The sequence below is a fragment of the Hemitrygon akajei genome, chromosome 4 (genome assembly GCF_048418815.1).
Source record: "Hemitrygon akajei chromosome 4, sHemAka1.3, whole genome shotgun sequence".
In the NCBI taxonomy this organism is placed as follows: Eukaryota; Metazoa; Chordata; class Chondrichthyes; order Myliobatiformes; family Dasyatidae; genus Hemitrygon; species Hemitrygon akajei.
Window position 1 is genome coordinate 50681050 of NC_133127.1, and position 27565 is coordinate 50708614.

At 40.5% G+C, this 27565-nt stretch overlaps 2 protein-coding genes across 14 annotated transcripts in view; one reads left to right on the forward strand and one right to left on the reverse strand.

Annotated features, from left to right (window-relative positions):
- sh2d4a (SH2 domain containing 4A) overlaps nucleotides 1-7213 on the forward strand; it is a 59379-nt gene extending 52166 nt beyond the window's left edge. For all 4 annotated transcript variants that reach the window (XM_073042567.1, XM_073042566.1, XM_073042568.1 and 1 more), the window contains exons 8-9: nucleotides 4418-4638; nucleotides 6507-7213. In XM_073042567.1, coding sequence (XP_072898668.1) covers nucleotides 4418-4638; nucleotides 6507-6599 — 314 coding nt within the window. In that variant the 3' untranslated portion in view covers nucleotides 6600-7213. The remainder of the gene's footprint in view (nucleotides 1-4417; nucleotides 4639-6506) is intronic.
- An 8683-nt stretch (nucleotides 7214-15896) lies between these two features.
- The window catches only part of LOC140726324 (chondroitin sulfate N-acetylgalactosaminyltransferase 1-like), a 186964-nt gene continuing 175295 nt past the window's right edge, over nucleotides 15897-27565 (reverse strand). For all 10 annotated transcript variants that reach the window (XM_073042561.1, XM_073042558.1, XM_073042562.1 and 7 more), the window contains 3 exons: nucleotides 26297-26391; nucleotides 22383-22464; nucleotides 15897-20765 (listed from right to left, as the gene is read on the reverse strand). In XM_073042561.1, coding sequence (XP_072898662.1) covers nucleotides 20476-20765; nucleotides 22383-22464; nucleotides 26297-26391 — 467 coding nt within the window. In that variant the 3' untranslated portion in view covers nucleotides 15897-20475. The remainder of the gene's footprint in view (nucleotides 20766-22382; nucleotides 22465-26296; nucleotides 26392-27565) is intronic.

A 27565-nucleotide genomic window follows, 5' to 3' on the forward strand; every position in this document is an offset into this window, starting at 1 on the left:
TGAAGACACTCAATATTTTAGGGACAGCTCTTTTTATCCCCTTTGCCGTCAGATTTCTGAATGGACAAGGAAGCTGTCTCTGCTACCACACATTTTTGCTCTATTTTTGCACTATATTGTTTATAGTTTTGTCATTAGTATTGCACTGTACTGCTGAGGCAAAACAACAAATTTAATAACATGCCAATGATGTTAAACCTGATTCTGAAGCATTTAGAGTCAAACACCACAAATCCTTTTTTTTTGCCATCTATAAGGCACAAGTCAGGAGTATGATTAGCTGTTCTGTCTTAATAGTGTCAGACTTCTTGAATTGGAGCTATACTTGTAAGGGCAAGTGGGGAGCTCCAGGAAATGCACATGGTATCAGCAGAGAAATAGCACATTTTCAAGTTGGGATAACCTGTGCTTCCTGCTGTTTTGTCCTTAATGGCTGCATCATTAACAGCTGATACTAGAATATTCTTGGCAAGCAATTGTTTAAGGTGTAGAGTTGTTATTGTAGATTAACTTACTTGTGCTTAGAATTTTGAATATAATCACCAACATGTATTTGTTCAGTAAATTTTCTAGTATTGTTTTTCTAGTATTCTAGTTGATTCTGTTTGTAGGGTTGTTTGCTGAGTCTGGAGGTTAGGTCGCAAATGTTCGTTACCAGTTGAGGTGACATCAGTACGCAATTAAGTTGATTCTGTGTCTTCCAGAAGCTTCTTAATTTTTCTGCAAGTGCCAAACTGAATCTATCTATTTCATTATCTTATCAATGAAATTTGCTTACCACTCTAGTCTGAGATAATTGTTAGTATAAGACAACCACACTTCTTTGTTCTTTATCTGTCATTGTTCCTGTAATATTTGATTAAACGGTCATAAGGTCCAAGCTTTTGTGCCTCATTCTTGACTTCTGAAGAACCACCAGATCAAACTAACCATATCCAACACAACTGAAATGAATCTTACAGATGGTACACACTGCAGGCAAGGTAACATGGAGAATGGGGTTCAAATTAAGTGGGCCCTTTTGTCCTAGATGGTGTTGAACTTGAGCATTGTTGGAGTTTCCTCCAGTTGAGAATATTTCATTAATCTTTGGGGACCTGAGTCACTTCCCACAGATGCCCAGTCTCTTGGTTGCTCCCTAATAAACACAGTATGTAACAAGTTCAGTTGACTTCCTGTCAAAGATGATCCCCAGGTTGTTTTTGGTGAGACTTTGATGGTTATATCATTTGAATGCCAAGGAGTGATGGTGGTGGTTGTAGCCACTGATCATTGATTAGTTACATGGAAGGAACTCTAGACATTATACAAAAGGGGCAGTGAGATCAACCTGACTTGCTACATATATTTTAACCATGTGACCATTTCTGATGAGTATTCGGAACTATTGTTCCTGAGATGCACCTTGGTGCTGGCTTTACTAGATGAAGTACCGTAGATTCCGGACTACAGAGCGCACCTGATTAAAAGCCGCTGGCTCTAATTTTAGAAAGAAAATCAATTTTGTACTTGTACAGGCCGCACCGGATTTTCGGCCGCAGGTGTCCCACGTTGTAATATGAGATATTTACACAGAAAGATATTACACGTGAGGATTTTTTAACTTTTAATTAAATCCATATGGTAACATAAACAAATACATATTGCAAATGCTTTTTTTCGAACCGTGCCTGTAACGCGGCTACTTTTAAATATACGTTGCGTATACTTTTTTACTGAACAACATTCCAATATCTCCTAACGACTGGTAAAAAATATATATACTGCAGCCTACCAGGAAAAGTTATTGATCGCCTTTAACTTAAAAGTAGCGTTCGCTCAGATCTAATGCCGCTCGCATAATGTGCTCGCCCCCTCCTTCCCGTTTATCGCAAACGGCATTTTTCCCACAAGACGCGGCGAAACCAGGTGTGACGTCATAGCATCCCGCGATGTAGTACAGAAAACAAATAGTTAAAACTCTTCTAACTTTAACTAACAAATGAATTACTAAGCGAAAATATTATAAACTAAATAACTGCCATAAAGGCAGCACAATGCTTTTCTTCGAGTGTTTTCCATGTTGATGAGGGTGAGTACAAATGACTGATTTACAATAATTTGATTGTGAAAGTGTGCTTGATTTATCGTACAATTTCATTGGACCTCTGTGAACTACTCATCAATTTTATTGGTCTACTGTTACGAGGCAAAATGTTTTTGGCGGCATGAAAAAAACCATGCATTAGCCGCACCGTAGTAAAGGCCGCAGTGTTCAAAGCTGTTCAAAATGTGGGAAAAAAGTAGCGGCTTATAATCCGACATCTACGGTAGTTTATTTCAATACTCAAAAACAAGTCTCCACCCAAATTCTACAAAAAATATTGAATTAATAGCTGAAAGGAGAATTATTGAAACATTTTTTAAAAATGTAAGACTTAAACCAAAATTTCAAATGTAAAGCTTTACAACTTGGAAAAACTGCAAATCAAAAAAACTAAAATTTAACCTTTGAAAGAAAAAGCAAGCAAAGTCGGCTGGTGGTGCAGTGAGATCAGCGCCGAGCTCGAGAACGGAGGTTCCTGAGTTCGATCCAGTGAGAGACCGCTCCAAAGCGCACTCGCCATCCATGCCGGGTTAATGCCGAGCTCACAACTCAACCTCCTAAAATAACACTGCCACCTCCAGTTTAAATTTCCACGTGGAATATTGTAGAGGATCAAATACCCAAACCCAAAGCCAAAGTTTGTGTTCACCTGTAATCTACTATCATCTGATGAGAAGTTTGTTTCCTTCACACACTAGTCAAATTCATTAGTTCTGTTGATTTTATTTTGGGAAGTTCATGACTTTTGGAACATTTTTCTTTAACTTTTGATGCAGAATAAACCCTTGATTTAAAGGTTTAGGCCATTGGCAACTTTGTACTTTTCCTTTTGTCTTCTACTCACTGCTTGCCTGCATCCCTCACTCCCATTCATTAGAGATTTGTGTCAGGGTCCCAGCCCTTTTGCACAAGTCATTGAAGACAACAACAATAGCTTGATTGCTCCCATGAAAGGAATCTTCAGCAGCTCCAGCAAATAGAATGACCCTGTAATGATCCATGAGGGCAATAATCACAAGACATTGAAAATGTAGACTGCTGGCATCTCTTCCTTTGTTCCTTTGTGCAGCAGGGATCTTCACAGCTGTGGTTGTATTCTCCCTTTCAAAGCATGCATAAAAGGCATTGAGTTCATCTGGTAGTGAAGCGTCGCTGCCCATTCATGCCATTGGGTTTCACTTTGTAGGAAGTAATGTCTTGGAAACACTACCAGAGTTGCCGTGCATCCGATGTCGCCTCCAACATCATTCAAAATGATCTCTTTGCCCTTGAAATAGCCTTCTGCAGTTCATACCTGCTTTTCAGTAGGCTAATCAGTAGATTAGCTTATCTTTTATTTGTGTTTTTTTTTCCTACACTAAACTCTTCTCCCTTGATCTGCAAATCTTCACCTTGAAATAATCATCAACTGAACTTCCTTAGCCCTATTTAGCAGAGGATCCCAAAGAGTCATTTGCCTTCAGCTGAAGAAATCACTTCTCATCGCTCATGAATAACAAGCATTTTTTTAAAAATATTAAAAATACAGAATGTTGGAAATACTCAGCAGATCTGTCAGCATTTATGGAAAGAGTTCTGACAAAGGTTCTTTGACCTGAAACGTTAATGTTAACCTTTCACTTATTGAGTGTCTCTGGTATTTTAGATTTTCTCATTACAGGCATCCCAGCCAGTGGAACCATTGCCACCTCATCTATCCTATAAAGCACCATTTTAAAAACTGAGGTGAACTCACTGAAACATGCATCTTCTATAGTCCAGTTCCAGCCTGCTTGATCCAGCCTCTTTCTCCAACCCCCACCCCTCCCCCACATCAACCTCCTACAAAAAACCTAGGATTCTCTGATTTTTTTTTTAGCTTAAGAAAAAACCTAGAGAACCTGGAAGGAAGATTGGTGAAAAGAAATATCTTAGACAGTGGTTAGATGGGCACAGCTTTTACTAGCAAAGGCAGATTGAATTGTGTTCAAAAGTATCTGAGGATGAAATATGCAGGGTGATTTATGGAGAAGGCTGGTACTGGGTCTACCAAGATTGCCATTGCCTGGGTTGAATAGCCTTATTCAATGCAGCACCACTGTGTGACTTTCTACCCTAAATCTGTTTTCTTCCTTGTGACTCTTGACCTTTAAACCCAGTTTTTTTGCTTTTCAAAGTTTTGTATCTTGAGGTCATTCAAGGCAGCTAGGAATTGCAGGTGACATTTTTATTTATGGGAGGTTTAGGATTGTGTGGTTTGGTCATAGAGTATCTAATTCTACGCAAACTGAACCACTGGCCAAGACTGGGGCCTAGCTAAGAAGCATCCACTGAGTACCGGTTTATTTTTAGGCATTCTAACAAGACGAGAGGCTGAGGACCTCCTGAAAAAGAAGACAACTGGATCATTTCTAATCAGAATCAGTGAGCGGATGATTGGTTACTGCCTGTCCTATCGAAGCAGTGATGGGTACAAGCACTTCCTGATTGACTCCTCCAAGGACTCATACACATTCTTTGGTGTAGACCGGTTACAGCATGCAACACTTGCAGACTTGGTAGAGTACCACAAGGTAAGAATTATTCTCTATATTGCTCAAAAATCAAAAGTCACAGTGCAAGAGGGTATTTTTCCCATTGTGTCAATGTTGAGTCTTTAAAAGTGTAATCTATTTCCTATCCTTGTGTCTTGTGCTCCTTCCTACCCACTTGAAGTGTCATGCCAGGAGAAATGGGAGCAAATTTAGGCCATATAGCCTGTCGAGTTTGCGCAGTCATTTGATCGTGGCTGATTTATTTTCCCTCTAATCCCATTCTCTTGCATTCTCTCTAACCTTTGATGTACTTACTACTCAAGAACCTATCAACCTCTGCTTTAAGTATATTCAGTGACTTGGTCTCCACAGCTGTCTGAGGCAGTGAATTCCACGGACTCACCAACAGGAGGAGGTCACTGATTTCATCCTGCTGTCATTTGAATGGGATCCTGGCCAATTTGACATTCCTTAGTCCACTTTCCAGTTTTTGCTTTCCCTAAACCTGATAACCGACTGAAGTATTAAAAACTGTTTAGGGGGATTCAAATTATAACTTTAAGCCCTAATGTAGTAACTATTTGTTGTTGTCGAGTGCAACACGATGCAGTGAAAAGCTGTTTTGCTTACTGTTTATACAGACCAAATATTACATAATGCATTGAGGTAGAACAAGGTAAAACAGTAATAATGCAGAGCAAAGTGTAATAACTACAGACAGTGCAGTGCAAGTAAACAATAAGGTGCAAGATCATATCGAGGTAGAGTCCATTGTATCATATTGTGGAACCACTTAATAGTCACGTAACAGTGGCATAGAAACTATCCTTGAGCCTGGTGGTATGTGTTTTAGCCTTGTTTATTTTCTGCCTGCAGGAAAGGAGAAGAAAGAATGATCGGGGGGTGGGGTCTTTAAATATGCTAATAGTTGCTTCACTGAGGCAACAAGAAGTGTAGACAGTTGATGGAGGGGAGGATGATGTACTGAGCTATAGCCACCAGTTTGCCGTCTCATGCAGAGTGGTTGCCATACCGGACCCATTGTGCATCTACACAGGATGCTTTCTATGATGCACAGACTAAACATTGGTTTGGGTTGATTTGGGGGTGGGGGGTGTAAAAGCCAAATTTTGATCTCCTGAGGAAGTAGAAGCAAAGGCGAGCTTTTTTGGCTGTGGCGTCTATGTGTTGACATCAAACTCTTCCAATCAATGTGTGAATGTAAAGTTAGATACAGGGCCATGTGACATAGGAGCAGAATTAGGCTATTCAACCCATCGAGTCTGAACCACCATTCCATCATGGTTGATTTGTTATCCCTCTGAGCTTCATTCTCCTACATTCTCTCTGTAACCTTTGTCACCCTTCCTACTCAAGAACCTATCAACCACCACTTTAAATAAACCCAATGACTTGGACTCCACTGCTGTCTGTAGCAATGAATTCCACAGATTCACACCCTCTGGCTAAAGAAATTCTTCCTCATCTGTTCTAAAGGGACGTCCTTCTATTGATCTGCTGCCCCCTAGTCCTAGACTCCCCTCACTATAGGAAACATCTTCTGCACGTCCTCTATCTAGGGGTTTCAGTGAGATTCCCCTGCACCCCAGTCCTCTAAACTCCTGTGAGTACAGGCCCAGAACCGTCAAACTCTCCTCGTATGTTAACCCTTTCAATCCTGAGGTTATTCATGTGAACCTCATGCAGTCTGACCAATGCTTTATAAAGCCTCAGCATTACAGCCTTGTTTTTATATTCTAGTCTTCTTGAAATGAATGAGATGTGAAGTAATGTTGAACCTTGTTTGTAATTTGAAGTGTATTGCATAATTTTAATGCCTTGAACATAACCATCGATTTGGCTGCGTGCCGTGATAGTTTCCTAATCTTTAACCTTACTTTTGTCAGGATGAACCAATCACATTTGCAGGTGCTGAACTCTTGCGTGAACCTTGTGGCCAACAGGGTGACCCTCCAGACTATGACTATCTCTTCAACTGAGGCCAAACATCCAGCAACCATGACCATTATTGACCGCCTTCATTTGAGTGAAGAACTGGGTGAAGTTATTGAGCTTGCCAATTAAATTATGCTTCCTCTGAGAAGCTCTAGCGTTGTAGAAAAGGAGGGGAGGGGAAGCTTGGAATCAAAATAGACAGTATTTGTTCATCTATATTTTTACAGAACAAGTTTACATTCAGGTTGAAAATCAGTTACATTTTCAGAAGGACCATGTTGCAATGGTGCACACCTGGTATATTACAGATTAAGAATCCTTTCTGTAGAGTTTGAACTATGCAAGTACACTTAAATTACCAGTAGATGAAAAATACATTGTACAGTTAATTTGTATTCTTCCCCTTGTTGATTGATGGGGTTACACTAGTGATGCAAGTCTCTTAATCTTATCAGTATGTTGTGAAAAAAATGTATTTTCATACAGCTGCCAATTTTTTAAATGAATTGTGCTGTCTGCATAATTTAGGAAAATAAAGGGAAATTGAAGAACCATGTGTTCTAGACAGTTAAGTAGGATAATTTCTAAAAATTATCTAAGCCATTGAATTTTCCAATTATTGTTGTACTTTGTATTTAATAAAGTGGAACGATGACTATAGTTAATCCTTCTGTTAAATGCCTGGGCATTCCAGTCATCAGTGAGGCTGGTCTACAAAGAATGCATTTAGCTAATACAGTTGCCTGATTTATAATCAAAAATGGAATTTGTTGGGCAAAGGCAGCTGGATCCTTAACAATGGGTCTTTAAGTGGTGTATGGTCTGCCTAACGAAGCAAGATGTAGGTCATCTTGGGAATGTGCAGCCGTTCAGTTACTGAGATCCATAAGTGATGCCTGATCTGTGGTTTCATTTTAAAATTTCTGATATCCAATGGAAGTATGTTTTCTCCATTTTTTGGTTAAAGTCTGCTAGATCAGGAAGGCAACTTTGTTGGCATGGATGAGCTGGGTTGAAGGGTCTGTTCCTATGCTGTAATACTCTAGTGACAGAAAGTTATTTGCAGCTTATATTAAAAAATAATTAGCTGCTTAGGCTGCATCTGCTTGCAGAATTTAAAGATAGAGACTTTGGAGAGGGTGCAGGAGAGGTTTTACTTGGATTAGAGAGCGTGACTACAAGGGGAGGTTGGATAAACTTGTCCTGCTTCCTCTGGAGTGGTGGATGCTGAGGAAAGGCATGACAGGTTTGGAAAATTTATGCAACCCATTGATAAGCAGCCAGTATGTTTTCCCTGGGGTTGAAATGTATAATACGCAAGGTCATGCATTTAAGGTGAGAAGGGGGAAGTTCAAAGAGATCTGCTGACTTGCTAGTGATGGAGCAAATATGATAGTTTAAAGATTTTCTTAGATAGGCACATGGATATGCAGAAAATGGAGGAGTATGGGTATTATGTAGGTAGAAGCAATTAGTTTAGTTAAATATTTAATTATTTCACACAGCATCATGGTGTGATTTATTTATTCCCCCCACCCCAACTTTCTTACTCTGGCTCCTCCTCATTTTTTCCCCCAGTCCTGATGAAGGGTCTCAGCATGAAATGTCCATTATATTCTTTTTATTTCCATAGATGCTGCCTGCCTGCTGAGTTCATAGAAACATAGAAAACCTAATATAGGCCCTTCGGCCCACAAAGCTGTGCCAAACATGTCCTCGCCTTAGAAATTACCTAGGGTTACCCATTGCCCTCTATTTTTCTGAGCTCCGTGTACCTGTCCAGGAGTCTCTTAAAAGACCCTATCGAATCCGCCTCCACCACCGTCGCCGGCAGCCCATTCCACGCACTCACCACTCTCCGTGTTTTTGAAAAAACAACTAACTTACCCCTGACATCTCCTCTGTACCTACTTCCAAGCACCTTAAAACTATGCCCTCTCGTGCTAGCCATTTCAACTCTGGGGGAAAAAGCCTCTGACTATCCATACGACTAATGCCTCTCATCATCTTGTACACTTCTATCAGGTCACCTTTCATCCTCCGTCACTCCAAGGGAAAAAGGCTGAGTTCACTCAACCTATTCTCGTAAGGCATGCTCCCCCATCCAGGCAACATCCTTGTAAATCTCCTCTGCACCCTTTCTATGGTTTCCATATCTTTTCTGTAGTGAGGCAACCAGAACTGAGCACAGTACTCCAAGTGGGGTCTGACCAGGGTCCTTTATAGCTGCAACATTACCTCTCAGCCTTTAAACTCAGTCCTACAATTGAAGGCCAATGCACCATATGCCTTAAGCACAGAGTCAACCTGCGTAGCAGCTTTGAGTGTCTTATGGACTCGGACCCCAAGATCCCTCTGATCCTCCACACTGCCAAGAGTCTTACCATTAATACTGTATTCTGCCATCATATTTGACCTACAAAATGAGCCACCTCACACTTATCTGGGTTGAACGCCATCTAACATTTCTCAGCTCAGTTTTGCATCCTATCAATGTCTCACTGTAACCTCTGACAGACCTCCCCACTATCCACAACACCCCCAACCTTTGTCATCAGCGAATTTACTAACCCATCCCTCCATTTCCTCATCCAGGTTATTTATAAAATTCATTAAGAATAGCAGCCCAGAACAGATCCCTGAGGCACACCACTGGTCACTGACCTCCATGCAGAACATCTACAGCCACTCTCTAGATCCACAAAGCAATGTCCCCTTGGATCCCATGCCTCCTTACTTTCTCAATAAGCCTTGCATGGGGTACTTTGTCCTCCAACATTTTGAATGTTGCTTGGATCTGCAGATTTTCTCTGGTTTGTCATGGGGTATATTGTTCTGTTGTGACCTGTCCATTAATCTAACTGTATTTGATTATTTCTGCTGCTCTAACAATCGTGGGCATCACCATATTATGCCTTGTTTCCCGTCACAATAAGTGATGCACATAGGATATTACAAATGGTGCAATCAGCTATAGTGCTAGAATTAAACTATATTAACAAAGCCTGCACAATTGTGAATGTTAGAGGCTGCTTGACCAAGATCCTGATCTGAAATAGTTTCCTTCCTTTTGACGTCTGAGAAATGGGCCTCCTAGCATAGCTGGCTGTCCAAACTATCAGAGATTGAATGTATCTGGTACTGAGGAATATTGAAAGCTGTTTGAAATCACTAATTTAAAATGTATACATTTGACCCTAAGCCATGCACCAATATGAAGTCCAAATTCAAAAACAATTAAACTGCAAATTAAATAATCATTGAAACTCTTCATTCAACAGAATGGAAACCCGTTCCTGCAATGGCCAACCTAGTGTAGGGTTTGTCAACCTTCTTTCCCTGAACACACTAACCTCCCCATCTCCTCTAATGCCACCAGCTCTAATCCTATATCTTCATCATATCCCTCTATCTTCCTAGTATTCATGTGCCCATCTAAATGTCTCTTTAAAAACCCCAATTGCATTTGCCTCTACCACCATATCAGAAAATGCATTCCTGGCATCCACTTTCCTAAGTATATTAAAAAAGAATAACTCTTGCCCCTTGCATCCCCTTTGGAGGTGAAGGGATAGGTTCAATGCATGCCCTCTGGAATTGGACATTTCTACCCTGGGGGAAAATGATACTCCTTGTCTACTCTGTCTATGCCCCTCAATCTATTAAACATCAGTCAGATCTCCGCTCAGCCTCTGCTGCTCCAGAGAAAACATGCGCTGTAATCCAGGCAGCATTATGGGGAAACCTCTTCAGTACCCCCTTCAAGGCCTCAATATCCTTCCTCTCGTGGGGCAACTGGAACTGTATGCAATATTCCAGATGTGGCCTAACCACAATTCTATAAAGTTGCAATATAGCCTCTTGACTTTTGAATTCAATGCCTTGACTAATAAAAGCAAGCATTCCATAAGCTACCTTAACCACCCTATCGACCTGTGTAGCCACTTGCAAGGAGCTATGAATTTGGACCCCAGGATCTCTCTGCTCAGCAACATCATTCAGGGTCTTACCGTTTAACAGTGTACTGGCTCCTTGCATCTGCACTACCAAGATGCATCTCACATTTATCTGTCATCTGCCATATCTGCAACTGATCTTGGTATCATTCACAAACTTACTAACCTACACATCTACATTTTCAGCCAGGTCATTTGTATACATCAGAAAGAGCAGTTCCCAGCACAGATTCCTGCAGAACTCCACTAATTACAGACCTGCAGCTTGAATAATTCCCTTCGATGACTACCCTGTCTTCTATGCATAAGCCACCTCTGAGTCCAAACATCCAGTTTGCCACAAACCCCATTCACCCTAATCTTCTGGATTAGCTTCCTATAAGGGACTTCATCAAACAGCGTACTAAGATCCATGTAGACAACATCCATAGCTCTATCCTCATCAATCACCCTCTTCACCTTGTCAAAAAACTCAATCAAGATGGTAAGATGTGACTTCTTCTGCCATGCTGACTCTCCTTAATTAGCCCATCGGTTTCCAAATGCTCACATATCCTGTCCCTAGGAACTCCCTCCAGCAATTCCCTGCACTTGCTGTGAGACTCACTGCTATAGCTTCCAGGATTTACTCTTGTTCTCTTAAGTACAAGTACAACATTAGGCACTCCTCAGTCCTCTGAGGCAGAACATTCTGTCTTCGCTAGTGCCTTACCTTTGTCCCTCTTTGCCTGTGCTTCTGAGTTCCATACCCAGCACAATGCTAAACTCTTCCTTCACCTCTGTCTCTGACCCCACTTTGTTGGTAAGAACTACCAACCCCACACCACACCTTCTCCCACCTCCAATTCTCTTCCTAGAACACCCTGCTCTGATTCTCTGCCTGCCCTGGATCTTTTAATCTCTAATTGTTGATGAGGCATCAACTGGCTTGGTTTCATTCATCTCACCTCTTCAAACCTTGCTCCCTCTTGGTGCACTGGCCTCCACTCTCCACATATAATCCCAACCTCACCATCAAATCAGCAGACAAATGGGGTGCTGCTGTAGTGCAGTGGACTGACCTCTTCCTTGCTGAGGCTAGGCAGCAACTCTCTGACACATCCTCTTACTCCATCAGAAAATTGTCTCCAACACCATCACCAATCTTATCATCTCTGGGGGACCTTCCTTCCACAGACACAATACTCATTGTGCCCTTGCCCCACACTACTTATTCCGACCTCCTACCCTAGCTCCACGAACCTAACTGTCCAGGTCTGCCTATTCCTGCCTCATTAAACTTGAGTCAGCATATTTTGACTCATTTTTATCCAACTACATCCACGACACTTCACATGCTCTCAATCTCCACAACTACTTTCAATTCCCTGGTGGCCCTGATTGCTACATTTTCACCATCAATGTCCAGTCCCTAAACTTTTCTATCCCCATCAAGAAGGCCTTGAAGCTCTCCACTGCTTTCTTGACAGCAGACCCAACCAGTTCCCCCTCCACTACCACCTTCCTCTTTCTGGCAGAAATGATCTTCAAGCTCAACAATTTATTTTGCATGCTTCTCCAAACTAGAGCTGTAGCCATGGGCCCTAGCCAGGCCTGCCTGCCTTGTTGGCCGCATGGAACAGTTCATGTTCTGAACCTTCCTTGGTGATGCTCCCCAACTCTTTCTGTGCTGCTTTGATGTCTGCATTGCTGCTGCTTCATGAACCAATGCTGAGCTAGTCAACCTGTCTCCAGCTTCCACTATGATACCTTGATTATATCTCTTCTCATCCTGTCTCCTGTAAAAACGCATTTGGATTCCTTAAGCCACAGTTCTTAGTCTCTGCCATATCTATTCCCAGCATGAGGCTTTCCCTCTCAGGACCTCAGATGTGCTCCTTCAAAGAAATGGGTTCCCTTCCTCCACCATTGCACCTTCACCTCCATTTCTCGGACATCTGTGCTCAACCCATCTAACTGCACCTTTACAAGGGTAGAGTTCATCTTGTCCTTACCTACCACCCCATGAGCCTCCATATCCATCATTCTCCAAAACATCTGCCATCTTCATTGAGACTGTGCCACCACGTACATCTTTATCTCCACCCTGCTCTTCTACAGGGTTTGTTCTCTATGATCCCTTTGTCCATTCATTCCTTACCACAAATTTCCCCCTCATACCTCCAAGCAACAGAAATGCTACAACTATGCAATCACCTCCTACCTCATCTCCATTCAGGGCTCCAAACAGTCCTTCCAGGTGAGGCAACCTTCACCTATGAATCTGTTGGGCTCGTCTACTCTATCCAGTGCTCCCAACGCAGCCTCCTCTACATTGTGAGACCTGACGTAGATCAGGCAACTGGTGGTTGACCACTTCGATTCCTATTCCCATTGACTTGATGGTCTATGGTCTCCTCTTCTGTTAAAATAAAGCCATTCAAATTGGAGCAACATTTCATATTTTTCCCCTTCTTCCTCTTACCCCACTGTGGCTTTTTACTACTTCTCCTTATCTGCCTATCATCCCCCTAGTACCTGCTCTTCTCTTTCTCCCATGGTCCAATCTCTTCCTCTATCAGATTCCATCTTCTTCAGTCCTGACGAAGGGTCTCAGCCTGAAACGTCGACAGCGCTTCTATCTGTAGATACCACCTGACCTGCTGCATTCCACCAGCATTTTGTGTTTGTTGCTTGAATTTTCAGCATCTGCAGATTTCCTCATGTTTGTGTTCTTCAGCCCTTTGCTTTTTCCACCTATCATCTCCCACCTTCTTACTTCAACTTTCTTCTTTCACCCACCTGATCTCACCTATCACCTTCTAGGCTATACTTCCCCCCCTCCTCCCCACCACCTTATTTGTTGCATCTTCCCCCTTCCTCTCCAGTCCTGGTAACGTTCTCAGCCAAAAATGTTGACTACTTCTCCACAGATGCTGTCTGTGTACCTGAGATCCCTAGCATCTTGTGTGTGTTCTTTTGTCTAGGCTAGTGGCAGAGTGCATTTTGAAACTTGCTGATACTATTGACCAGCATGTTCTGGGATTCCCTAAATATGCACAACTGCAGCAATCTAAACAGCCTGGACTGCTGTTTAAATCCAGGATCTGGACACATGTTAGCGCACAAGTAAAGAGCAATCCACTTAAAAAGCTTCCTCCAAACTGACATGTCCAGTTTAAGCTAGAGTAAGTACCTAGGTTGTGTATGATCCAGGAAGTAAATGGCTGTACCTACTATCTCACTGACTCATTGAATAAAACTGTTTGTATTATGGGCAATCAAGTTCTGCTACTGAATTACTGCTTGCAGTAATTCAAATGGCTGTAGCATTTGTTGTGTTACTGCCTTCATTAATGCAGCTGCAGTCCCTCATTACAGCTGCTTGCACCTCTCCATTGCCATTAATAGCACTGATTTATTAATGAGACCGCACAGATAGCAGAACTTGGGTGTGGTTCGAGGAGACAAGAGATTGCAAATGCTGGAAGCCGAACCATAAGCAATCTGTGGAGGTAAATTGGTTACTGATGTTGCAGCTCAAAACTGTATCAAGACTAATGGCAGAGATAGGATACAGCCAGCACAAGTCTTTATCATTGTTATGAATACCAGTGGGTTGGATAAAATGGATGGGCAGACCTGAAGTCAAAATAAACTGTAGATGAAATAATAACAGAAGATAGCAGAAACACATCACGATTCAGGCTGTATCTTTGGATCTCAGCATCCATCGGACCTGAGTTACAATCCCAACGCTATCAGTTTTTAAGATTGATCTTAGCGGTCAATGTTACTGTAACATCCGGAAGGGTTATAAAATATGTTAAAAATGTTCCTCTAAAAATAACTAACTGCCATTCCCATCAGTTGGAAGCCAAGTCCACTGAGAATAGTTCTGTACATTTATTGTGAAACCTGTTCAGCATTTACAAAAGCCAAAAAGCACTATTTTAGCTTGTCCAAATTCAATAACTGTAGTATTTAAAATGTCATAAATTATTTGCCTTTTGAAATGTGATACAATAGAAATCTGAATAACAGGGAAGTAAAATGTAATTTTAGAATTTTCAAGCAAAACATTCTCCAATGGAATTTGGTACAGCTGAGTTAAGTTTTATAGCTGCAGGAATATTGAACCAGGCTTCAAAGCACTAGGTGTCAAACGTTGCAAGATGAAGTGTAGCTGGGGTGTCTATAAATATTCCTTAAAACTTGCTTTCCACCCTGGTGCATATTCTTTGAAAAAAAAATTAGTTATTAACCATTAAAATTTACTGTTATATTCTGACCATCTTTAAAAACATGGGATACATCAAAAGTTTTATTATGTTATAAATCATTTTAGCTCCTCAGGCAGAGATCCCTTAAATATGTCTTATCAGTCAATATCTTCAGCCTTCAAATGAGTTTGGCTTCTTTATATTTCAGACAGTAGCTATCATATGAAAATCATTGGGAGAATTTGTCAGTGTATAGAAACAAGCAGCCTAGTGTGAGGGACAGTGGATCTCAGAAGCTGAGCATAGACGTCCTACTGTTCTTCAGGCACAAATACATTCCAGCAGTGGTTCAGTCACAAGACAGTTCGAATGTAGTCATGGGGTTCAGAAGCCAGCTGGAAATTAACATAAGATCACAGTAAAGCACATTCAACAGATGACAGATTGTACATTTGGAATGCGCTCTGGGTGGGTCACGCCAAGTTAACTTGAAGTTTATGCTGTGGCCACAGACCGCTGGTTTCTAACCTGAGATACACAACCTCACTGCTGACCGGGAGTTGGGAAATAGGTGCCTAAGGTTACAGGGAATCCTAGAGGTTTTAATAAAGAATATAATCTATATAGAAAGTTAATGAAAATGAATATTCCCAGGCTGTTGGTTACACCAGCTTTTGGGCTGTTCGCATTCAGTAGGAACGCTTTGAAAAGGACAGTGATGGGAATAAGTTTCCAAGGGGGTTGGGGCATTAATAGTTAACTAAGTGTGAACAAGTACATAGGAAGAAGTTTTCTGTGGAGCTAAGTACAATGAAATGACTAGGACACAAATGCTCACTGAGAGTCACACTTAAAGCAATTACTGTAAACTAAAACCATGCAGCTTTATGACTGAACTTTGTGGATTGTGAAATCTTTTGACTAAGATGATGGGGAGAAAAATATTCTATTTATAGGAGTCATTGAACAAAAAAAAAGCAGCTAATTTTAAGGTCATGGTAAAAAGACTAGAGAAGAGATTTGGTTTTGTGTTGCCATGAGCATGAAAATAACTGCACCACCCTAGTGAAAGCAGCTTCATCAAGTGTATATCAAATTCTCTTGCTTGTAAGGGAAATTTGAATGGAGGCTGAAGTAGTAGAATGAATTAAATAGATCTTACACTGTTATAGGTTGAAAGGTGTTCTTTTTACATGGTTTAATAAATCTCTAAATGCAAGCGTGTAATACAGCAGGAATGTAGGATCCAGAAATTTGAGAAGACATGGGATTGGAAATGAGTGTGGTGGCTAGTTTGATCAGCACTGTGTAACTGGTACATCTTTAACTAAATTAAATTAAGAATGTCCAGCCTTAATGTTCAAACATTTTTAAAATGTGGTTCACGTAAACATGACACTTCTTAGCATTGAAGCGCTGAACAGTTTCAAAAATATGAACAGCAATCCACAGACCTGATAAATCAACAGATTACATTACTGTACAATATTGCATAGATTTTAATTATTAACATGTTTGGCCCAAGGAAATTTACAAAACTTATTTAACACGTTTTTAAAAACACTCTCGGGTAATCAATTTATTCTGAGTCCAATCTTATTAAAGAGTGGAAGATATCTCATATTCGCTTTCGTTCCTTCACTCCGCCTCCTCCTCATCAGTAACACAGAGCAGTTCACATTGAAGGAAAAGGTTACGAGCCTGCTTAGCTCCTCATGATTGAGATAAATGGGAATCAGTACATGGGCAGTGCTGTCCATGCATAAGAAACAGTATAGTCAATGCTTGAATCTGCTCACCTATCACAGAGGCAAGGTAGAGATGAGAGACTAAAGGGTCAAATGGAAATCTTATACTGTACGCCTGTAGGAGTTTTCTCAGAAATCACTACTGATGACTATCGTGCCTTACGAAATCTCCAACTTTGATAATCACCTGGAAGAATAAATCCTCTGTAATTTTTTTTCATAAACATTGAAAGTACAATTGTAAAGTGCAAATGAGATTTAATAAGAGCAGGATTAAATCACAAGCCTTTGGTAACAATTTATGCTTTCCCCTCTCCAACCCTGTTCTCCTGAGAATCAGTACAAAATCAGTTATTATGGTCCCAGTAAATATTTGCTCCAAGGGAAATAAAATCCATAAGGTTTTGTCCTTCTTGAAAATCTCAAACCTGAAGGCCTAGATTTAGCCAACAACAATACCAGTCATCATCCTTCAAGAAATCTACCCACAGTTCTCCAGTGGTCTAGCATGCAGATTACCCCTTTCCCAAAGTTAGCTGATGCCAGGTATCACCACAGGAGATTACTTGCATCCAGGAGCACTGATATTATCAAGCAAACCAAAGAGCTAATCACATTGAAGAATTCTTAAACAGCAAGCCAAGTAGCAAAATACAGTATTCTTAATTTTTAACTATTGAGTGAAAAATTTAACAATTAAATATTGTAAACAATTTTCAAAACATAAAACTAACTCAAATCATTTTTAAGAGTTGGAAATACAGGCGATTCCTGCATTACAGCCATTTGGGTAAATGGAAATTTGCCCTTACAAAATTCACAAGTAATTACCCAAAAATTTGCATTGTGGAATAAAACTCGTTTTCAGAGAATTTGTCAGAAAAATGTAAATAAATAAAACAAAATTTATTTTTCTTCCAACGTAACATTTGTTAACGTGCAAGGATGCCACTGTTTTGTGTTATGGAGAATTGCAATTTGGACGGTTTTCTAGGCACACAATTCCCACCCGTCCCCTAAACACACACACACACACATACACACACACCCCATAATGTAGGGTCGCCTGTACTTCATTTGATTAAATAAAACTGCACATACAACATTAGAGTTTCAGGGCCCAAGAGGTGTTTCGCTGTCATTATGGCTTAAATTCACTATTAGGAACCCAGTTGCATCTCATTCATCAAGACATAACATTTTTATGGGATTTTACACTGAAAGCTATTTGCAAAAAAATTGTTCTTGTCAATCTAGTAATTGGGCATTCACCTGCAGTAAATTTAACAGTGCATAATGGAGGAGTGGAGTACCAATGACTACATCGATAAATGTGGAAATCCATAAATTACTGACACCTAAGGTTGCTGTCAGTCTCACAGTGTAATGCCAGAGAACTCCGACTGCTGTAATAGTCCATGCCTATTTTTCTTCCGTAGTTGTGAATGAGTTTTGATTGATTGACAAGTGACAATCTGAAAGCCCATGTGCATTTCCAAGTCATTGGTCTCTCCATAGCATCAGTGATAAAATACTGTACATCTGCAAGGTATTTGTTAGCCGAATGCTAACAGCCATAGCTACAAACACATAAAGAACAGAAAAGAGCTAGAAAACCAAAAAAAGTTTAAAGGCTGACCCATCATCTTGGAAAGCAAGTAAGTACAAGGTAACTCCACTACCTCCAAATGAAAAAAAACCCTGATTTGGACACATTCTACTACCTATGGATTATCACTTTTGTTAAAATCATGGAAATCCTCACTGCTTTGGCTGAATGGATTGTAGTGATTTACAAGTCAGCTACACACCATCGCTAGCTCAGAAGTACCTAGAGATGGATAGTGAGTACCCATGTTTCAAGAATTAATTGTAAAAATATTCTGGATACCCTTCACCATCCTGGTCAGTCTCAGGCCAGCTGTGCTTTGGGACAGACTGTTACAATCTTCTTGTGCATATTATGAACAGGAAATAGCTCAAAACATCCAAAATAAGTTCACCACCAGGATTATTTGTGTGGATCCAGTAATAAAACTGGAATCTCAAGTTTTGTAACCATGGCCAAGGTATAACAATCAAAGGTTTTTATGGAAGTGTGGATCATGATTCCAAATATGGTTGAAAATACAAACTGGAAGTAACATTGTCTTCACTGAGATGCCTGGAAAAATGTACTCCATTAATCACTAATTTATTCTTGGTTTTTTTGCTCTGTAGTTTTAACAAGGTTTTAAACACACAGACACACACACATACATACACACAGACACAAGATCTAGAAGTCATAAAGCAAACAAGAAACAGTGCAATAAAATGTTGAGAGAAAAGTTGCAGAACTATTAATTCCACTCAGTAATTTAAAATGAAAATTGTTCCAACATGTCAGTTCCAAGGAGAATAGACTCACTGTGGATTCTTTCAGCCAGATCCTTGGAGTATGGACCTCACTTCTGATAGTTCCAAAACAAAAAAATTCTGTACTTTAGTTTTCTACTTTACACTTGGTATTTTGTGGCAGCTATTGATAAAGAGCCAATCATAACAATCTTTCCTATATCCAAAGAAACAACCAAAACCTACGTGATAAATGGCAATAGATGATACTCAGTACAGAATATTGCACCCATGAAGAATTTAAAAAAAGGCAGAAGTATATCTCAAGCACTCTACCTTCAATATCACCCACAGCCATTCTGATAATTTCAGGATTTCAGTAGCCTGGTTCCAGACACCGTACAGCAGCAAACAATAATGCCAAACTGGGCAGTCGAACAAGTTACAGGAAGTTGTATAAATTGTATAAAGCCAAGAAATATCCCCTATGCCAAGCCAGCATCCATCACTCAGCCATTACTTCTCAAGAGAGATTTGCTGTTGTTCATGGTAGCTTAACGATTAACACAACACTTTACACCACCAGCTGGGATCAGGGTTGAATTCCTGCCACTGTCTGTAAGGAGTTTGTATGGTTCTTCCTCTTCCACATGGGTTCCCTACCCTCCCACATTCCAAAGATGTACAGTTAGGGTTAGTAAGTTGTAGCCATGGCAACACTTGCAGGCTGCCCTTGATGATCTGATGTAACACAAAACAACGTATTTCACTGTACATTTCAATGTACATGTTACAAATAAAGCTAATCTTATCTTCAAAAGTTGTGAAGATTTCTACAAAATATAAAATAAATACTTGAACATAGATCATAGCCGGGGAAGCAGTTTAGAACTTTGAGGGAGATTGTAAGGTGCTTTATAAATGCACACTTTTCTTTTAAGAGTGTGCTGGTCAGTCTCCACCTTGATCGACATGTTCAGTTCTGGCGCTGTGACACAGGGAGGCAGTAAATGACTGAAGAAAATGCAGGGAAATAAATCCCATTGTCAAACACCTAGACAAAAGTTTGTAATAAGCCTGCAGCCTATAGCCTGAAAAAGTCATGAAACAGTGACCTTAAGGATGTGTTTTGGGGCAAGTAAAACAGGTAGTGAATTGAACTCAGGGACATGTGGGTAGTACATTAAAACTAGTAAAAGTCCATTTGAGTGGACTCAAGTAGATTCATTTGAGTTACATCATGTTAAACTGGTCTGGACCAGATTAGCTTCCACCTTCATGTGATTCATGATTGTCTTAAGTGACTATATCAGCCCCCAAAATACTGCACCACTCTTCAAAGTAAACCTTTGACAAAGAGGACTTCAACTCTGTATAGAATACAGTCCACCAACCCTTCCTCCCTCCCGAAAACACTGTTGTGTTGTCATTGTCAATAATCTTAAATACCATCATCCTGTTCATTGTCTCATACTTTGCGTTAATTTTAAAGGATTAGATATTTGGATCTGCAAATACCATCCGAATAGTTTTGACCGACACTGAAGCAACTTCACAGGGGAGTCCAGAAGCACTCTCTGCTTGAATTTCACAAAATGGTGTGAACCTTCCTTCCATCCTGCATCGTCACCAGCGTCGGGTGCTTTGATGCTCTATGTGTTGCAGCACAGGCTTCCCTTATGTCTTTTTCATGTTGACCTTGTGTCGCTCTTTGCGCAGATGTGCTTCGATCTCATGACGGAAGACCAGCATTCCCAGTTGTCCGTGTGAGGCCTCATTCATGGCTTTCGACTGCATGCACATGCGATACTGCTCAGGGGTCAGCTCATCCACGCACTGTTTCTCATGCCAGAGGTGGAAGAGTCCACGGACTGGCGTCCGAACCACTATCAGGTCACTGTGGAGGTATTTGCGGTAGAGGTGAACATCCTCACCTCCCCATCCTTTTATGTCCAAATCAAAGCCACCTAGAGGAACAGATAATCCAGATGTTCAAACATTTCATGATCAAGTTAAAGCAAGAAAGCTTCACATGGTTAACAAGAATTCCAGTTCAGACAATGCAGCCAAGTATTGGGTTAGAGCAGGGAACCATTAAAGTGCAATGGGAATGCATGCAGAAAAATGAATTCTATTTATTTTCAGGAATCTTTACTTTGCAGTCTTTTCAACCGCTCGAATCCATTCAATCATGCAGTTATTCAATCCATACTCCTCGACCCCTTACCTAATGAAATCTAACTTTAAAATTTGAAACAATTAATCATTCCTACAACGAGTAGGTGAAAGATCCAGATTACTCCCAGCCAACATCTTTAAAAATATTTCCAGACTTTGTTCCAAGTTGCTTGTTTGCAGATTATTTTTCTATGCCCCCTTATTCTGAATTCCTACTGCAGAATAAATAATTTCTCTGCAACTACCCCAATGAATCTTCATTTTAAGATTCTCAATTGGACATCAAAGGAAAACAAGGATAGTTTACTCAAATAGTTTTCATAATTTAATCCTTTAAACCATTGACAGCCTTCTAGTGAGTCTGCAATCTCTCATATTTATCAGTGCAGAAAATAGCATGGCAAGTCACCGTCAAGGGTACAGGGTTCAATTAATCATGCAAATTTGTCTGGGATCAATGTGAGCTTTTATTATTTACTCAAGACTTGAAGGATATTCTTTAGTATGCAATTATATGGACAACACCAGTTCCTCTCGTAAAATGTAACATTTGTAATGTTTCCTTCCTCTCCAACACTGTGTAAGAGTTAGTTAAGAAATGAAGTTCTTAAATGAACATTAACAGGAAGAAACTTCAAAGTGCACATTGAGCATGTACCCTAAAAAAACTCACTCCTCAGTGTTATCATGTTCCACTTTATAGTCAGGGAGTGACATTTACTTCATGACATTAGAAAGTCAGCCCACTCTTAATTTCCATGTACCAGCATGTGGTTGACAGTGCAGTACTGGGGGAAGTGAAGTACTTCAGAAATTCTTTTGGATATTTTCTCTCCCTGATGTATTTAACACTCAGCATGATTTAAAGAGATTATTAAGTCATTACTGCTTTGTCATTTGAGATACTGTCATAGTCAAATGGACTCCTGTGTTTCCCTGCATTACAATACCTGTGACACAAACTACGTGCATCTAGATCTCCTACAGGTGAAAAAGCACAGCATAAATGCAAATGCCTTCATTTTAATTGAGCAGTAAGAACTAATTTGAACCTGCAGAGTTGATAATGGAAAATAAAAAAAAGTAGTGAAGAGACTCCAAATGTTTTACCTTCCTGTTGATTCCGAATACACATGGACTAAATGGCAGTATAGATATTAGGGTTTGGAAGAGAATTCCATGTGTCTTTTTCTAGCACTAAACTCAATTCTCAGTAACCAAACCCCTCTATGCATTGACCTGCCGACAGTATAGACCAGTGCAATCTCTGGAACAATTTTTGCAGCACCAGCAATTCCAGGCCATATCCTTCAATGCAACAACAATGCAGTAGGTGGCAGTCGTGATACTAGTGAAGAACAGATTTCACGTTCAGAGTCTCTCCTGAAAGAAGAACTTTCACCTACCTATATTGATGAAGTCTGATCTATATTGGCAAGTCATTCCAAAGCCAAAATCCCTCCAGAAGCCGGAATCCTTTTTAATCACCTTTAACAGAATGAATAATTCCAATTAATTATTTCATTTATTTAGTAGACTTATACTCTTCATCCTGTCCCCATCCCATAAAGGTAATTTGTGCCCTTCCACTGGTAAAGCAATTCTAAGATTCAGAATCAGGTTTATTATCACTGACATACATTGTAAAACATGCCGTTTTGCAGAAGCACAGAAATTACTCAGTTACAGTAATAAATTACTGTGCAAAAATAAATAAAATACTGTGCAAATGTCTCAGGCACATATTTAGTATTGTATATAGCCAGGGTGCCTAAGACTTTTTGCACAGTATTTTAATTTTATGTATTGCACTGTATTGCTGCCACACACAAAAAAATGTTATGACATATGTGAGTGATGATAAACCCGATTCTGATATGGGTCTCTATTGTGGACTCAGAGGGGAAGAGAATCATGATTGGGAGAAGAGGAAGGGAGAGAAGAAAGAGAGGGAAACACCAGAGAGACATTTTGTAATGATCATTAAACCAATTGTTAGGAATCAAATGACCTTGCCTTGTGCCTCAGGGCTGGATGTGTCTGTACCTGCACCACAACCCACCCCCTTCCTGGCAGTCCTTCTCTGCCACTTGTTCCACACTCCTCCCGTGGGGCTCCAGCCTCACCGTTCTCAACATCCTTTGCTTCTGCTAGATTTATAAGCTCACTCTCCACTCCACACTGACAATTACAGTACTACGCAAAAGCCTTAGGCAAGAAGCAACAGAGCCAACTGTACTTCCTGAGGAGGCACCGGTCATTCAACGTCTGCAGTACAATGCTGCAGATGCTCTACGACTCAGTGGTGGCCAGCTTCCTGTTCTGCGCTGTAGTCTGCTGGGGCAGCAGGGTGCGAGCAGCTGACGCCAAGAAGATCGATAAGCTCATCAGGAAGGCTGGTCTGTTCTGGGGGTGGAACTGGATTCCCTGGTGGTTGTGTCTGAGAGGAGGATGCTGCAGAAGTTACGGAGCATTATGGACAATCCCTCTCACCCCTCCATGACATACTGGACAAACAGAAAGCACCTTTAGTAACAGACTGATTCCACCAGGGGGCACCACTGAGCGCCACAGGAGATCCTTTCTCCCAGTGGCTATAAGATTCTACAACTCCTCCTTAAGTATATGGTTTCAGTGTATTTGCATTTTGCACTATTACTTTTTAATGCACATTTTGTATTTTTTTCATACTTCAATGCTTACATTTTGTATTTTAAAGTATATCATGTATTTCTGACTGAACAATAATTTCCTTCCACTGGTAAATAGTTTTATCTTATATATTTGCCTAAGACTTTTGCACAGGACTGTATAGGGACAAAAGTCATCTGTCCCATCATACCTCCAAGAATGTGCCCATTTGAGATGGAGGCGAGAAGAACTTCCTTCCCTTAGAAGGCTGGGAATCCTAGAGTTCTCTGCACGGGAGCTGTGGTTGCTGAGCAGTTCCACGGGGGAACCAGTTTACTGAAGCTAAGCAGCAGAAGACCAGATGTGGCAATACCGTACATTTCTATGGAGAAAATGCTTCTAAAGGGAGGGAAAACCAAGGATGCGGGTGTGGGGGGGGGGGGAGCAACTTTAAGTAATTGGTATTTCTGCAGCAAAAGTACTGGATAAACTAAAGGGCCAAAAGTCAGAAAAATCCTCCTCCGAACTGGGTAATCAGCATCAGGGAGTTCTAACCCTCCGAGGTGGCAGATTTTAATATAACTAACTGTACCTCAAAGACCAATTCCTGTTCCCACCTCTTATTCCTGCAAATCGGGTCCACTGGAATACACACAATGATGCAAGAAATAGAGCACGGAGCTCCTTGACCCTACTATATGTACGTAACAGCTTTAGCTGGTCCTCTCCACTGTCAGTGTCCCACCTCCCCATGATACTCAAAACCCTATTGACCATAATCAATGATCACGTCCACAGTCACAACATCGAGAGCTGAGGAAACTTACAAGCCCTTATGTAAATAATTTTCTTCTCTTATGAGTGCTATGTTGTGACCTATTTATCCATTTAAAACAATGTTCTCTGGTTCTGCACACACTGGCAGGACCATAAGACTGTAAGACCAGGACAGAATTAGGCCGTTCGGCCCATTGAGTCTGCTCCATCATGGCTGATTTATTATCCTTCTTGATCCATTCTCCTGCCTTCTCCCCGTAGCCTTTGATGCTCTGATTAATCAAGGAGGAAACAATATCCCTGAAATATGAAACATGTTTCCCTTGAAAAATAAACATATGCACATTATCAATCCATGTTATGACTTTCTGTTACCATGTTCTTAATGATGGATTCCAACACTGCTAACCAGACTAACATATTTCTCTGTGCTCTTTTCCCTCTCAATATCTTTTTATGAATTGTCGTGTCACACTTGATGCCTTCCACCTGCTGGCATTTTTCCAGAATCCTGTGAACTTTGGAAAACCATCCCCAATGCATCTGCCCCCTCAGAGGCAATCTCCTTTAGAACCTAGTGATTCAGGTTATCAAGTTCAGAGGAATTTTTAAATTTTGTTTTAGTCCCCTTACTCTCCCCAGTACTTTTGCTGCAATAATATTAATTACATACGGTTGCCCTGCTACCATCCCTGATTCCTCTCTATTTCTGCTGCATTTAACTCTACTCCAGTGAAGATAGATGCATGATACAATGCCTCGTACATTTTGTTATGTCTTATAATAACGTCTCAGGTTATAAATAGGCTCTGCTTTTACACACATCCGCAAGCCAAAAAAAAAAACACAAAAATAATTAAATGTGGTAAACACTGTACAATATTATAACAGATGGATTCAAAACCACATAATATTGATAAGAAAGAACAATTACTGAAGGTGGAAAGAGAGTGTTCATTGGTGTGTACAGTTTCCCTGACTTAAAGACAGCCTGTGTTTGTTTTTCTCTTCCTTTTTAACTAAAACTTCTTACAAAAGTTGTTTACATATTTTGCTAATTATTCTTATATTTTGTTCTCTCCTTCTAGCAATCATGTACTTTTTCTGGCTCTTTCATAAAACCTCATCAGTGTTACTATGTTTCTTGGCAACTTGATAAGCTTCTTCCTTTAACATATTGTCCTCGATCTCTTTGGCTTGCTGGAAATAGTTCCCTGTGAAATGGAGTTGGTTTAAAGTTTTGAAATACTCGCATAATTTATTTGCTGAGAAATCTTTAAACCCAATTTTCAAAACTGCCTTTGTGAAGTCTTCAGAATTCAGAGAGAGAGAGAGAGAGAGAGAGCAAAAAAATACCCCGTTAAAAAAAGTTTCCATTTAATACCAGCACAGTATTTATATGTTGATCTATAAACTTTTGGTGCACGCAGATGACTGTGAAACTGATGTATTATTTCCCAAGCATGTACACCACACTGTCCAATAGCATCACTGTATTAACACAAATACAGATGTTACCATGCTCCACATTTAAACATCACTAGCTAATCTTTCAGACATTAACCTTCATGTAGGAGGCTTTAAGACTCTAGGTTCAAATATTTTATTCAAAATGCTGGAATCTCCAGCAGGGTTGAACTTCTTCAGTACTAAATGGAGCCTCGACATACAGTACATATCAGTGCTGCTCGGGTCACTGGAAAGGAACGTAAACTCAGGATCATCTGAGTTGGAGGCAAGACTACCAGCAACAGGAGCACTGCTTAACAATGGGAACAATTTGGTTCTAACCTAAAGCAGCCAGCTTTCTGTAACAAGCAGCACTGGGTTTTGCACAGGGAAATGAATGTGTGGTCATCTGTGTTAACAAGTCCTCCCTGTCAAGTTCTGATTGTTGTAACTGCACACTTACCAGCTGCTGTAGAATGGGTGGAACAGCATCATGATGTCCATAAATAATTGCAGGGTTGTACTGACTGAAGAGGACCGGGTAGAAAACCTTTTTTCCTATAAAACAGAATGAAAATGTTGGAACTAATGAAGGGTCTCAGCCTGAAACGTCATCTCATTATTCCTTCCCATAGATGCATACTGTCCTACTGAGTTCATCCAACACATTGTGTGTATTACTCTGGATTTCCAGCATCTGCCAGCCTGTACTCCTTTCCCTCGCTCACCTTCTTATTTTGGCATCTGCCCCCTTCCTTTCCAGTCCTGATGAAGGGTTTCAGCCCAAAACCTCAACTGTTTATTCCCCTCCGTTCATGCTGCCTGACTTGCTGAGATTTTATGTGTGAAGTTCAGATAGCTGGGGGGATTGAAAGGATGCTGGAAAGAGAGTGACCTATACTGATAACAGATATCAAAATAAGCATGTGGCAAGGTCCTCAATGTAGCTTACAGAGTTTAAACTAAGATGCCAAGGGAAGGTTTGAATGAAAAGAATAAGATGAGCACGCAAAATGAGGGGCAAGGGAGAAAACTGCAAAAAGGAAAGGAAATGAGATTTTTCAGGAGTCCTGGACTTGCTCCAGGCTTCTCAATAAGGTGGTCTCTCAGTTACAAATGGATACTCTACTGTTGTACCCTTCTTTTATAAAAATATCGTCCAATCAATTGATAAGGCAAATTGGTGTGAGGCAGGTGGGGGGCAGTAATTGTGTTAATTCAGTGGCAATACATTGCTGAATGTTCACCCAACTGACAACGTCCAGCTATGTGTTCTTCAAAAATGTAAGGAAGTTCCATGAATAATTAATTCTCTTTTCTCCAGTCCTGATGAAGGTTTCGGCCTGAAACGTTGACTGTTTACTCTTTTCCTGGCCTGCTGAGTTCCTCCAGGATTTTGTGTGTGTTGCTTGGATTTCCTGCATCTGCAGATTTTCTCTTGTCTGTGAGGTTGTATTACAGTAAATGATCAATCAACTGGCAGTGCCCCAGAAATCTGATTATTTTTCTTCCATTGACCATTTATTGCTCATCACTAACAAGGAAGCCAGCAGTAAACTGATTCCTTTAATTGACAGAGGTTAGCTCATGTGTTTCAGATACTCCCACACAGTAGTATTGGGTGGGAGATTCTAGGGTTTTAACCAAGTGATGATGAAGGAATGGGACATATTGCCAAGTGTGGATAAAATAAGACTTGGAGGAGAAATGGTAGAAAGTGGCATTCTTAGAT